A 16,102-nucleotide genomic window follows, 5' to 3' on the forward strand; every position below is an offset into this window, starting at 1 on the left:
GTTGAATAAAGTACATTTAGGAACAAATCAAATATATACATTATGTATATTTTTTTAAGTAATACTTTGTTAAGCCATGTAATAGGTCAGTGGTCTGTGACAATATGCCTTTTAACTTTTATCCAATGCATTTTTTCTTCTTCTGATTTTTTTAATATTATGAAGGTAAAAAGAGTAGATGTTATTTAAACCTGTACGGGTGAATGTTATAAAAAATATTAAATTACATTTAAAAAATAATAATAAGTCTGCCTACCTATATGAACCTAATTTTATAATATTTTTTTTGCACATTCTCTGAAATGTTCGCTTTGTTTAGGCTTTACATCTAAAGGATATCAATGAATGAAAAATAATGTGGATCTCTGCTGAACAATTAAATCAAACTTTAAACATTTATTTTAGATTACAGCTCTAAACCTTCCATGCAATATATGTGTAGGTTTGCCTGGGCATTTAGATATTACAATATCTGACACATTGATTTAATAATGTTCCCTTGTTAAATACATTACAAATACTAGTTGTTTTATTTGCATTTGTTGAGTTTAACTACTAAGTGCACTGTGCTATATACTTGCATACACTACTGCAGGTAAATCAGTGGCTATTTCCCGACTTATTACACACCAGTGTAAGATATTGCTCATGTCATAACAATCACTCAGTATCTAACTAGTGTAATATTGGTGTGACGTAGATCACTTGCTGACCCAATTCGTAGAAAAATAACGTAGTAGGTCTCAACATTTGCTTGCTTTTGCACGTTTGCAGTTGGTTTGTAATAAATAAAATACTAAACTAGCTTGTTTGTCATACCATTTTTATTAATTTCGTGAACAGTGTTGGTATCTGATTCGCTTTCGATCGTCACATACCAAAACTTCACTTATTTCATAAAAATGATATGACAGGCAAGCTCATTTAGTATTCAATATTTAAGGAACCAGACAGGAATGTGGGGTACAGCCTCCACACCTAAGGACCTTAAAGGCTTTTTTCTTTTGTTGTATTACATATCGAGGGATGACAACTTAAAATATCCTTCCTAGAGGCTTTTATTTCTCTTTCATTGGTGCATGTATTCATAAACTGTATATGGTTCATGGGCACACTTAGGTGAAAAGTAATAATACTATTGAGATGTACTTCAGAATTCAAAACAAGTTACAATGGGTGGCATAATACATTTTCAGTTTCTTTTTAAAATAATCAAGTATTCTTGCATACATTCCAGTTTTCATAAATAAATCTTATAATACAACTTTTTGTAAATGTTTTTTTTTATGTGAAATACAATTTGGTAATGAAGTCACTAAAAAAAATTCTTTTAAATTTGACTACATTTTGTAAATATACCATTCTTCATCCACTTGTTTTTTCATGCCAAAGTTTCATTGTTTTGGTTATATTCTCGCCGAACATTTTGCATGTATTCGATAGCCTAATATATAAACGCACAAAGAGTGGATACCTTGTAGAAGTAATTTTTTGACTGATCACTCCGAGTGTTAAGTAGCATTATGTTTGTAGGCCCCTACCAGTCCAACAGGAGGGGACCATAGGCTTTGTCTGCCAGTCCAACAGGAGGGGACCATAGGCTTTGTCTACCAGTCCAACAGGAGGGGACCATAGGCTTTGTCTACCAGTCCAACAGGAGGGGACCATAGGCTTTGTCTGCCAGTCCAATTGGAGGGGACTATAGGCTTTGTCTACCAGTCCAACAGGAGGGGACCATAGGCTTTGTCTGCCAGTCCAACAGGAGGGGACCATAGGCTTTGTCTACCAGTCCAACAGGAGGGGACCATAGGCTTTGTCTGCCAGTCCAACAGGAGGGGACCATAGGCTTTGTCTACCAGTCCAACAGGAGGGGACCATAGGCTTTGTCTACCAGTCCAACAGGAGGGGACCATAGGCTTTGTCTACCAGTCCAACAGGAGGGGACCATAGGCTTTGTCTACCAGTCCAACAGGAGGGGACCATAGGCTTTGTCTACCAGTCCAACAGGAGGGGACCATGGGCTTTGTCTACCAGTCCAACAGGAGGGGACCATAGGCTTTGTCTACCAGTCCAATTGGAGGGGACCAAAGGCTTTGTCTGTCAGTCCAATTGGAGGGGACCATGGGCTTTGTCTGCCAGTCCAATTGGAAGGGACTATGGGCTTTGTCTACCAGTCCAATTGGAAGGGACTATGGGCTTTGTCTACCAGTCCAACAGGAGGGGACCATAGGCTTTGTCTACCAGTGCAATTGGAGGGGACCAAAGGCTTTGTCTACCAGTCCAACAGGAGGGGACCATAGGCTTTGTCTGCCAGTCCAACAGGAGGGGACCATAGGCTTTGTCTGCCAGTCCAACAGGAGGGGACCATAGGCTTTGTCTACCAGTCCAACAGGAGGGGACCATAGGCTTTGTCTACCAGTCCAACAGGAGGGGACCATAGGCTTTGTCTACCAGTCCAACAGGAGGGGACCATAGGCTTTGTCTACCAGTCCAACAGGAGGGGACCATGGGCTTTGTCTACCAGTCCAACAGGAGGGGACCATGGGCTTTGTCTGCCAGTCCAATTGGAAGGGACTATGGGCTTTGTCTACCAGTCCAATTGGAAGGGACTATGGGCTTTGTCTACCAGTCCAACAGGAGGGGACCATAGGCTTTGTCTACCAGTGCAATTGGAGGGGACCAAAGGCTTTGTCTACCAGTCCAACAGGAGGGGACTATAGGCTTTGTCTGCCAGTCCAATTGGAAGGGACTATGGGCTTTGTCTACCAGTCCAATTGGAAGGGACTATGGGCTTTGTCTACAAGTCCAGTTGGAAGGGACTATGGGCTTTGTCTACCAGTCCAATTGGAAGGGACTATGGGCTTTGTCTACCAGTCCAATTTGAGGGAACTATGGGCTTTGTCACCATCCTATGTGTGTGTCCATCCATCCATCCCACTTAGTTTTAAAGACTTTGTTTTGCAATGCCTCAAGATATTTTGTGTATAGCTTTGTTCTGTTACAGATAAGTTTGACTTTTATGGCAATATAACCATTTTCCCCAGAGTTATGGCCCTTGAATTTAGGAGATGAGAACATTTGTTGGGCTTTAGCAGTACTCAGAATGCTTGTTTAAGATTGTTTCAGTAATATTTATTCAGGTTTTATTACATGGGGAAAAAAACCCCTGCATTCTGAAGATTAGTAACATTATTTAGAGTACCTTAAGTATGAACATAAATGTGAAGCAAATGTTTTTATTGTGAGGTCAAATAATATAACTTGCATAATGATGTGTTTACACTGTGATCGGAGTGCTTCTTTACACTATAGCCTCTATATATAGAATTGTAAATAATCAAGAGATGAAAGTGGGTTTCGAAAATATTTTTTTTAAATCTGGAAATTTTAATATTGGTGGTCTAACTGGTTTGGTATGGAGTTTGGCCCTAGGGCTAGTGTTGACCAAAAGTCTAAAATGGCAGCCCCCATTCAGAATGTATGCAAAACATCAGCCGAAACCATATTGTAAGTTTTGGACGAAGATGGAAAATCTTGGATTTTGTTTTTTTAATTCCTGATATACTGTACAGATAATTTAAAATCTGGAATACCTTCAACTGAATAACTGACAAGAGAGGATGTGTGTGATGACTTGAATAAAAGATGAATATCAATCGTTTGTTGATTTTTTTTTCTTTTATCATTTGTAATATTAATAATTTTAATGACAAAAGAAAAAACCCTCATGTTGTGAATATTTCATTTACATCTGTCCGACAGAACTGGAATAAATTAAACTTTAAAAAAAAAATAACTGCATTTAAACACTTCCCATGTAAATGCAGTATATGTTTTGACATGGCCTCAGATGTTATCAACTAACAGACTTTTTAACAATTGTAATTACATATCAAATATATTTTCTGCATGAAATATTAGTGGCTCTTTATTAAGCGTGTTTCTGATCATTGTAATATTTGTACCAGGTTAAATTTTATTTCCTAAAATATTGTTTTTGAACGTACGAAATTATTTGAAGACAAAATCCAGTTTGGGCTTCTTGCAAATATTAAGACGACCAGAAACACATTGAATATACAAACACTGATATTCTAAACAAGACAATATATTTAATATGTAAGTTTAATCATAGAAATATTTTATTAGTCTGAATCATCTTACAATGCATCAAACTCAGGAATGTCCCTATAATATCAATATCTCACTTTTTCACTACATAAACGAGACAAAAATGAAAAGCAAATATTTCTCATGTTTATTTTCAGAAGGTACTTGGTACATGTAGTACGTACACCAAAAATATAATACATGTATTAAATATTCAAAATTTAGTTAGACAAACAAAAAAGGTGTAAATTAATAAATTCTATCACTTATCGCAATGGACCAATAGGTTTTGGCCTGGAAGTACAATATTTTATAATATACCATAGAACTGTTAAAAATACTAATAATAAATGTCAAAAATACTGCTCTACTCTAAGAAGCAATCTTAACATCTTTTCAAATCGCCCGATAACTGCTTTTTAAAAATAAAATAAAACAATCATCTGTAGTGTCTGAGCCTTAGAATGCACCAAAGTGAAGGCAATAATCATTGTGCCCCAAAATAATCCTGTCCAAATTAAGGACACGCTGATCTCAAAACATTTCACCCCAAAATGCAAAATGTTACGCTTTAATCTGAACCATAAAGAAGAAAAACCTCACATTAAAGTTGCAACCGTGCCTAATAATTTTTTTAACATTTAACTAAAGCAAAATACAAACAAAACTAGTTTTAATGAACTCATGTTATCTCTATTGACAGTTATCGACTGCCTTCAAGTAACATACAATCCTGTCACCACCATTTTTAATACACCATAGCACCAGGACTAGCTCTGACACACTCCATATTCGCCAACTGCGAATTTTGAAAGCAGTTGGCGAATTTTATTTTCGTTTAATAGACAAGTAAATTATCAGATCCAGATCGTTACACAGGCTGGCCTGCATATACATTAGCACTTTCTTCAAAGACATGATTTTGTGTGTGTGTGTGGGTGTGCTCTAACCCCAACCCACATCCCAGTAACGTTTTAAAAAATGGTTCTGAAGCCTTCTTGATCAGCATACTCCTTGAGGGCTTCTAGAATTTTTTTTAAATCCACTAGTCGCCAGGCATGCCAATAGTAGTTATTTACTAGCCCAACATAGAATATCACTAGCCATGGGATTGGGGATACCATAATCTACAAGCCCAGCTCCATGGTTTTTGTATGAGGCAGCTCACACCCAGACCCAATGATAACTCGGTCAATGCTATATACTTCATCTGTTTGAAGAAAAACATATACTAAATTTATTCTACTAATCTATGTGTAGCATAAAATACCCAAGACACAACTCAAAAGATACAGTTTGGTTTATAGTATACATGTAGTTATTATGTTCCATAGTGTGGTTTATATGTCTTATCCATAATATGGTTTATATGTTGCATACATAGTATGGTTCATATTATATCCATAGTATGGTTCATGTCACAATTATAGTATTGTTTCTATGTCACATCCATAGTACAGTGCTATAACATATCTTTAGTATGGTTTATGTCATAACCATGCAGGTACAGTAGTAGTGTTAATAAATTCACAGAAGACAACCTTTTATGATGTTTACATATACATGTAGTCCTTCCCACAGGGAACACCTTTTTTAATACTATGGAATTTACTACAATCTACAAGTTATTGATCTCCGAGTCGATCGACTTTTCTTCTATGTCAAACCAAACTCAAATTATTTACAAAAAACCCAACATTTTTGTAGGAGGATGGCATGGACTATAACTAACAGATTGTTTGCTTACTTGAAGAAAAATCAACTGTTTGCAGGTTCAAAAACAAAACCTTTTGGTGGTATCGTTTATTAAAGTTGTTTAGCCCACATGCTACAGCATGATGGTTTGTATGAAATATTGTGACCTGGGTTTGTACATGTATGTCACATCCATAGAATGATGCATGTCACATCGTGGGCAGAAAACTAACAGGATATCCCCGCCCATCCTGCTATTTCATTTCATTTCAACTTATTTTCGTGCTTATATCCAATTAAGGTTCAAGCACGCTGTCCTCGGCACACACACACACTTCAGCTATCTGGGCTGTCTGTCCAGGACAGTTGCTTAGTTGTTAGTGAGAGAGAATAGGGTGCAGTGGCCTTACACCTACCCATTATATCCAATTAAGGTTCAAGCACGCTGTCCTGGGCACACACCTCAGCTATCTGGGCTGTCTGTCCAGGACAGTGGGTTAGTTGTTAGTGGTTAGTGAGAGAGAATCCTGTACCAGCCAGTAGTCCGATGGTTTAATCACTGCGCCACCGAGGCCGGTACCATCCTGCTATAGATGTCCTTGAATCTTTAGTGGATGAAAGCACTTGTCAATGGGTTGTTTGATTGTCAAGCAATATAGAACTCAACAAACTGTGCGCTACATGTAAGCAAAAATATAAACGTAACTTGTCAAATAAATCATGATCATCCGAGCTTAGTATTGAAATAAGAAGTGAAACATGTATACACAGACAGAGTTTTACAAGCAGAAGAATGGCAAGAATAGAACATTGGATGTGTAGCCATTAGCATATCAAGAAAGAAGACATAAATATGTACATATGATGAAAACTGATACAACATATATAAAATAAAAGTTAAAGATGGTTTTGTTTCATTACACCACTAGAGCACACTGATTAAATAGTTAAGCTTCAGAATGTGACACATTTGGTAGACACCAGAGGAAACCCGCCACATTTTCCCACTAGCTAGCAGCAAGGGATCTTTTATATGCACTTTCCCACAGACAGGACAGCACATACCATGGCCTTTGATATACCAGTCATGGGACACTGGTTGGGACAGCAAAAGAACAATCAGAAAATGAGTCTACTGAAGAGGTTTGATTCTACGACCCAAACACACCAGGCAAGCGCTTTCCTGACTGAGCTAAATCCTTTTTTTTTTTTTTTTTTAAGTCTACAAAAGTGAGATTCAAACCTGCCGAGGACTGCAAATTTGTTAAGCATTTGACAATCTTTACTCTTAACCGTAAAGATAACACTCAATTAATTAATAGCACTTCACAAGAACAACTGTACATTATACCGTATAATATATGTTAATATTCAGTCACTGATAGTATATATTTAAGATTATCAAGGAAAACCTATATATAAAAGTATTTCTTAAAATAAAATTAAATGTCATCACATTAACATTGCTCTGATCATTCATGTATTATACTGATAGACACAACTACAGTTTTTCTCATAATTATTCTATTTTTAATGCAAACGTTTTTTGGTACAGTGAGATACAAAGTGAAAAAAGAAAGTATACTATAGTTTTAAAAACTATATATCACTTCCAACATATGGAAAAAAGGAATAAGAAATGGCTGTACTGTATTAACTAATAAAATAGGTCAAGTCAACAATGTTCAACGAAAATCTTACTAACAATAGTAACATAACATATTATTCCCAATTTATATAATTTAAAACGGCAGAAATAATTTAGCCATTTGATTTGTTCATGAATTCAGCCATTTTGTTTTTTACCAGTCATTTCACAGCTTAATACATCAATGCAGATATCTTCACAAACTGGAGCCATATACAATATCAGACGCTTATTGTTTTACAATTAAATCTATCACTGTAAGAATAGAAAAATATATAGGCCTACTTTTTGTATTTACATGTAATATGTATTTCAAACTATCTCATTTGTACTATTTGTAATTACTATGAAATCTTTTATTTTCGTGGGTTTTAATTTTCATGGTTTTGCTAAAAAAAAAAAAAAAATCCCCAATTCATTTGGTACTTAAAATTTGTTGACTGAAATGGTTTTGTCATAAATTTTTATATTATATTTTCGTTATGTTCTTAAATTCGTTGATCACACTATTCCAAAATATACATGAAAATTAGACCATCATGAACAAAAATGATTTCACCATTTAAGAATTGCAAATTGTGACACCTACTTTGGCAGACCGTGCCATTTATGGGGAGCTATCACTCTCGCTCCCAAAAACACCCCGGAGATTAGTTCACAGAGGTTAACTTCTAGCTCCCCTTAACGTGAATTTAAAATTTTAAAAAAGGATTAAAGGGGACATACCCATAAAAATTAACACTTTGTTTAGTTAATCTACAAACCTGTAACACATTTGGATAAAGTTACATTTGAGTGAAACATGAGTCTGTGACTTTGAAATGGTGAAATACCCTCTAAAAAAGACCAAAACTCGACTCCATAACTGTTACTTCTCAGACGCACATGCGTTTTTAAAAATATGAGAAATGCATTTTGTGATATTAAAAAAAACAGGATGTCCAAAAACACTTCGAATGTACGTAAATTGATAATCTAAACAATAAAATCTAAGTAAAGTATGATTTAAGTTATCAAAAACGGTTATAATAGTAAAAAATATATATTAGTATTGAGGTCTGCTTAGGCTTAAAGTATTTAGTCAAAACGATCCCAGATTATTAAAATTGTCAAGCATGGATTGAAATTCTTGTTCTACAGTTATGTGGATGACAAAACTGATAAGAAAGCAAGGCAAGCCACAGCAGAATATCAAAAGTGAGAAGGCAACACTTCCCAGAGACTACATGTAGATCACACAGATTAACTTTTAGCTCCCCTTAGCATGTGAATTTTTTTTTTTAAGTATATGTATTACAAAAGTGCTCAGTATGTTTAAAGTATTACAAAAGGATTACTATCAGTAATTTATCATCCATTAAAGGCTTTTGTAGGAGATATCACTTCTTTTGTTACATCACTGTGTATGTTTCAGCACTAAACCTACCATTAGTGATGTCACATCACTGTCGTTGTGCTAGTTAACGAGTCTACCGCTGCCAAATATAGTGACATTTAACCCTCATTACTTACGTTGTTTACAATTGTCGCAAATGAAAAGAATGATGATGGATGATAAAAAGAAAACCCCCATCATCTCTTGTGATATCATAATTTATCACCACTCGTTGATAAAAGTATAAAAATCCTTGGCAAGCCTCGAATTTCATACTTTTATCAACTTGTGCAGATAAATTATGATATCACAAGACACTCGGGGTTCTCCATAATCTAAGTTAGAGGAGCAACTATTCAATCTCCTCAACTGTTTTCACATTAGAGGTCGGCTTAGCCTTACAGTCAGTATTTAGTCAAAACGATCCCAGACTAATAAAGCCATCGAGCATGGATCGAAATTCTTGTTTCACAGTTATGTGGGTGACTAACTGATAAGAAAGAAAGCAAGGTGAGCCACAGCAGAATATCACAAGTGAGTTAAGTCGACACACATAGCCACGGGTCTCAATACGGCTCGGGTGGAGGTGCAGATGCTTTTTGTAAAACGTCCGTGTCTGGAGGCGGACAGCTGGCTTGAGCTTTGTAATCGTACTGCGGGTAACCACCTCCCGATACGGGAGGATACGTCTGTTGTATGGGAGGTCCGGGGTACGGAGGTGGAGCTGAAGTAGAAGAAAACAAATCATTTATCATTAACTTATAACAGGATGATGAATGGATGAGTTTGTGGGTGGATGGATGGATGGATGGACAGACAGACAGAAGTCTGGAAACAAACTGATGGATGAACATATCGATGGTTTATCAACACCCCAATTTTTATTGTCTTAAATTTTTTGAATAGTTTTTTTAATTCTAAAACACACACAAAAAAATAGAACAAGATCTACATGTAGTTTGTACCTCAGTGGCTATTTGGGTGTCCAAAATATATTCAGTGCCTTTTAGAGGAATTTCTGGTCAGCACAAATTTTATGTGAGCTTCAATATATTAAAACGGCTGACTTTAGATTCTGAGGCAAGTACAATGTAACATGTACATGTATCTCTATGTACCTTGTTTGTTTTGCATGTAATTAATTTTGAGTTAATTAATTACTACAAAAAAACATGATGATCACAACAGGAACTTAGATTATGTACACCAAAGTCAAGGTGATAAAACTTTATGTCCAAAATATGCATGCCCAATATAAAATACTAACATGCTGACCTCTTCAGGGTTAGCTCTGAGTGAGCAAAACCTTTAGCCAAATTGTCTGTTAAAACTTCAAAAATTGCAGAATTTGACAGATATTTTCTTTAAAATTATTGCATGAAATTATTTCACCAAATTAAAACAAAATTCGCCATCTGCTTTCAAAATTCGCAATTGGTGAATTTGTCGAGTGCCAGAGCTAGCCCTGATATTTAGTAAATTAGTGTTAAAGTCATCACGATTAGCACAAATTTGTTTGATTAAATTGTATGAAAACATTACGCTCAGGTATACAGGTCTTGTTGGCTTGTAAACAAATGACCAATTGACATCAACAAATTATTACCTAGAGACCTTGCAAATTTGCATATACTTTTCAATTTGCATACCATTATTAACCAGGTTAATACACTAACTTATCACATGGGTTTATGACATGGATATCATGGGTAAGTTACAGGATAAAAAAAAAGTAAAGTTTGTTTTATTTAACGACACCGCTAGAGCACATTGATTTTTTATCTTATCATCGGCTATTGGACGTCAAACATATGGTCATTCTGACACTGTTTTTTTTAGAGGAAACCCGCTGTCGCCACATAGGCTACTCTTTTTACGACAGGCAGCAAGGGATCTTTTATTTGCGCTTCCCACAGGCAGGATAGCACAAACCATGGCCTTTGTTGTACCAGTTATGGATCACTGGTCGGTGCAAGTGGTTTACACCTACCCATTGAGCCTTGCGGAGCACTCACTCAGGGTTTGGAGTCGGTATCTCGATTAAAAATCCCATGCCTCGACTGGGATCCGAACCCAGTACCTTCCAGCCTGTAGACCGATGGCCTGCCACGACGCCACCGAGGCCGGTGTGTTACAGGATAAATGCATATATGAATATCCTTTCACAGTGATTTAATTATGTTGAAGATGTGACGGTATGTTGCTTGCTGCTATTCATATGGCACCCAAAAAAAAGGCAGAGCTAGAGCATGATGTCATTCCAACACAGACACAAAAAGGTTAAAAAGACTTTTGTAAGTTCTGAATACAATGTAAAACCTAAATCCATAATTGATTGTCGTTGAAAATGTTAATTGTAATTGTTCCTCCAGTTAGATAATGGAATATGTATAAAGAAATAAATATTAAATAGCTATAATAATAGGTTAAATTTGCATTAATTTAAACAGGTGTATGGTACATGTACTTATAAATAATTCAAATCATGTTTCTGTTCTAACTGATTGTGTGTTCGAAAGTTGTTTGGTTGGTTGGTGCAAATCAGTTATAACCGATGATGAAATTCTCACCAATTCCCAACACTACTTCAGAAACAGCTACTTAATATGTAAGTGTCACCTGGGTTGAATGAAAGAGAAAACAACTGAAGTTGAGTCCCAGGGCTTCTACAATGTTTATCAAATCCACTAGCCATGGGATCAGTGATTTAAAAAAGTTACTAGCCACAATTAAAAATTCACTAGCCCTACTTTACTTTAAGTTAATAAAATTTTACTAAATAATATTAATAATCAGATATGTCACCTAAACAGGGAAATGGATCTTAAAAACACTAACATTGGGGGGTTTGGGTGGGGAAGGGATATTCATATGTACAAAATAGACTTAACTACAACATTTGACCAAAACAATCACTAGCCATCGGGCATGGCAATATTTACTAGCCCAACATTGAATATCACTAGCCATGGGAGTGGGGCTACCATAATCTAGAAGCCCAGGGTTGACAAATAAATACCTTGTCCAGCAGGTACCATGTATCCTTGAGGTGGGTAGTTAGAGGGTTGAGGTTGGTAATACGGCGCTGGCATTTGGTACGTTGTTGACGTGGTTACTGCAGAGACGGGGACGGCCGGTCTGTACACAGTTCCACTTGATGTAGCTCGTCTCCTACATACACAGCAGCAAATGACGATAATACTGATCACCAGCAGAGCCACAATGGCAAAAACAATGGCGATTATTGTTCCAATCGTTATCCTCGCTGCTGTCTCAACTGAGAAAAAAAGTGAAAAGGAAAAGATGCACAACTTGGAACATTTTCTTCAGAATCAAACTTCAAACAGCTCTGAAAAGTGCAAGAATATTTCACTTGCCAGACATTATCATTTAAGGTGAGATATCACTCTGGTACTCCATCACTTTCCTGAGACTACAACATTAAGGTAGTTCAAGGAAAGTAATTTTTAGCTTCCCTTAACATGTGAATTTTAAAAATAGTATTACAAAAAGGATTATTAAATACCTTTGCTCTATAAGGTAATATCTTAAATGGCTCCACATAATCTAATTTAGGGGAGCAATTAATCCCCCCCCCCCCCCCCAAAAAAAAAAATTCATTATGAGATTTGGCTCATGCAAGTCCAGTATTTATAATGAAGTTTGGTTGGGTTTTTTTTGCAAGCATTAAATTTAGGAGATCACTTACATGATCATAACAGGTTACATATATGTAAAAATTAAACGGGTTATATGAATTTATTTTTGCATAAAAGTATGCACAAATTTTCAATTCTCAAAGGCCTGGGTCATGTCATGATTTACTATGCAAATTTCTGTAATTGCTACACAATTAAAAAAAATGTCAAATAGTAATCGATAATCAATATGGATAATCTAAATTTTAAAAACAACATATTGCCTGTATAGGACTTACAAATTAGTCACTGACCCTAAAATTTCCCCGGGTACAAACTTGAGAATTACCTTTAATATTGTTTAGCATAAAATATATTTTGAGCTGTGTCCATGTACCAGCTAAGGCACAATATTCAATGTGATATAAGCTTATAACCCCAATCTACACTATAACCCTAATGTGGAATGTGAACTTAATCCCGAGGAAGCCCTTAATCTTTACCGTACTCTAGACTGAGTACTCTTCCATTTGAGAGCTATACGGACATTTGGAAGGTTAACATCTTTCTCTGATGGCAATGAAAGAAAAACATGAGATGTTTGCCTACCACCAAGTAGATAAAGATTTCCACTCAAATGCAATAATAATCCTACATGGATGTTTGACGTTAAATATAAAACTATATAATTTTTTAGTTCACTGACAGCACCTATGTATTTAACCGAAACATTGTTAAAAGGGAATGCATTAATGATTAATCAATGAACTAAAAACTTATCAATATAAATGTATTTTACGTCAAACAATATTACTGTTGTATTAAAGCGGGAATCATTGTCTATCCGGTGGTTGGCTGAATTCTGTGTTTTTTGTTATTTATAAGAGTTGTCCTTGACGGTAGAGAGTGATTATAATTGTCCAAATGGCTGTCTATCTCTCCAATAACAGAATACTCGGGCTACTCTGAAATACAATTATTACATAGTATACCCATTTAATCTTACCATAGACTAGTAACAAAGACAATTCTGACCGGGCAGTACAAAAATCTTTAACTGAACATATGTGTGATAAACAATCTTGCAGTATATGTTTACCAGAATGTCGTTAAGCCCTTAGCCAGGATTAGTTTATAGTGCGTAACCGGCCTCGGTGGTGTCGTGGTTAAGACATCGGACATAAGGCTGGTAGGTACTGGGTTCGCAGCCCGGTGCCGGCCTCGGTGGTGTCGTGGTTAAGCCATCGGACATAAGGCTTGTAGGTACTGGGTTCACAGCCCGGTACCAGCTCCCAAACAGAACGAGTTTTAACGACTTAATGGGTAGGTGTAAGACCACTACACCATCTTCTTTCTCACTAACCACTAACCCAGTGTTCTTGACAGACAGCCCAGATAGCTGAGGTGTGTGCCCAGGACAGCATGCTTGAATCGTAATTGGATATAAGCACGAAAATAAGTTGAAATAGAATGAAATATATTGCGCAAGATTTAGACCAATTCTTGCGCACTATAAACTTGTGTGCACAATAACATGGCAAAACAACTGGTATCGTCTCAGTATGTATTATGACGCGGTGTGTATCTTGGCGCGCTATCTTTAAATAGCAATTGTGTTTCAAAGAAAAGCTATGACGTCAAATGCAGAAATTTTTGTTGATGGAAGTATTTTTTGTTGATAAGAATAATGCAATGTTTTCAAATTGCCAGTTTGCAGTAAATATAAACAATTAAAAATGCCATGTACTATTTTCCGTAAGGCACTTTTTTAACATACGTAAACATCCCTCTATCTCCAAATTTTCTCAATAAATTTTACTCACCTGCTGCAAGAAACATTTTCATCTGCTACTATTGAAATAAACACAAGGCAATTAGATCACCTCTATGTCCCCTGTCTTTATTTTATATGCACTACATACGATTATATTGGGTCAGGATTAAACGACGTTCAAGTGCATATTACATCTTAAAATAATATCTATTTCACATGAAATGTAAAGTGGACATTCTTTTGAATAATACTAATAATAAACAAACAAAAAAGTTTCGAATGGCTGTTAGATTTACTCCCACCCTATCAATGTACAAATAGCGACTATGTTTGCACTGGGCTATATATGGTTTACATGTGACAATCTGGTTAAAATGTATTTTAATTGTGATATTTTTGACGTGTATTATTAATATGGAATTTATGGACCACCACACATCGTTTCCAGTTGTTTAGAGTTGTTTTTCATGAATATTGGTCATTCACAACTTATCTGGATGTTCATCGTCAAAATACATACCACATTAAAAAGGTTAGAATATTACAGCATGCACATGTAAGCTAAAACTAAAACTCTCACTATATATTGAATTTAATGTTTATATTTTAATTATATATATACATTACAGTGTTCTACGTTGCGACCAAAATGGTCACCAATGCGACCAACATGTTGGTGTGGCGACTGATTGAATACGTCTAAGTATTAAATTATTTGCCATGTGCGTTCAGAGTCCTAGCAGCAAAAACAAATGAAATTTGTTGACATCATTGTGCAGTCGGAACATTTCGCTATTTACGAAGTTGTCCGATTGATCACGAGTCCGGTGTTTAGAACGTTGCCATGTGTGTCACCTGAAATTGTCTGCTAGAAAGTGACTGCTAGAATCCACTCGGTAAAGTCGGACTTTTTTCCTTTAATTCAAAATGAAGATCGTTTCAAAGTAAGTATTTCTTGGTCTCAGTGAGCTCGAAATAGATCACAATATACGATTAGGGTGGGAAAATGTGATGGTAATCATTATTTTGACCGCAATTTCGTTCCGAGCAAAATTCCTCGGAACCGGTCCAGAAACAGCTAATGGCGGAATGGCTAGGCAAGATAAACCTCGCAGTTGTGCTTGCACGTGAGGTTAATCTTGATGAACTAACATTAATCGTTGCTTATCTGCATCAAAACCCATACAGCGAGGATAGGCCTATGGCTATGTGGTTTTGTCTATAATTATATATTATATAGAACTGTGGGAATTTTTGAAGAGTTGCCTTAATATAAACACCAGAACATATAACTTGAAACTTACAGTCTGGAAAATCGTCTCTGTGACTGATGTCAGACATCTTCGTTTTGCTTCTCAAGTTCTTCTCTTTTTTTGGCGATTGGACTTCGAAGCTGAAGCCTGAGGCAGTGAAGCTCTTCTTTTTATTTGTTTACAAAACTTTACAAGTAAATCATGAAGAACACAGCGTATTTACATATTCCTTAAAGCAATCACAGTTGACTATCGTGGAATATTTCTTGGGTTAATAAAGTCACATTTTCCACCATACATTACTAAAACACAAACAAAAGAAAAAGTCGCACAGTTTATTTACAAAAGTGATTCTGTCACTTCCGTGTTATCGACGGATGTGCGTCACATGTCATTCGGAAATCATCGGATATTTTCGCAACAAATCGTGACATTTCGGACATATAATTTAAAGCTACGGTACCGTCTCTAGAATTTAATTTAGTTTATAATTCCTATATATTGAAAACATTGCAAATTGAAGTCACTGACTTCACGTGTCAAATCACCGTATATAGCCATCCTGGCTAAACACCAAGTACTTAAACATTAACTCAATAATCCCCAAAA

The 16,102-nt window shown here is 36.0% G+C and overlaps 1 protein-coding gene across 1 annotated transcript in view; it reads right to left on the reverse strand.

Moving 5' to 3' along the window:
* Positions 1 to 9,059: 9,059 nt before the first annotated feature.
* Positions 9,060 to 16,102, reverse strand: part of LOC121384726 (protein shisa-5-like) — a 7,605-nt gene continuing 562 nt past the window's right edge. The window contains exons 1-3 of the mRNA XM_041515246.1: positions 15,545 to 16,102; positions 11,848 to 12,105; positions 9,060 to 9,552 (exon numbers count right to left, since the gene is read on the reverse strand). The exon at positions 15,545 to 16,102 is cut by the window's right edge and continues 562 nt beyond it. Of these exons, the coding sequence (XP_041371180.1) occupies positions 9,395 to 9,552; positions 11,848 to 12,105; positions 15,545 to 15,581 (453 nt within the window). The 5' untranslated portion in view covers positions 15,582 to 16,102 and the 3' untranslated portion in view covers positions 9,060 to 9,394. The remainder of the gene's footprint in view (positions 9,553 to 11,847; positions 12,106 to 15,544) is intronic.

This window comes from Gigantopelta aegis, chromosome 10, assembly GCF_016097555.1.
Source record: "Gigantopelta aegis isolate Gae_Host chromosome 10, Gae_host_genome, whole genome shotgun sequence".
Lineage (NCBI taxonomy): Eukaryota > Metazoa > Mollusca > Gastropoda > Neomphalida > Peltospiridae > Gigantopelta > Gigantopelta aegis.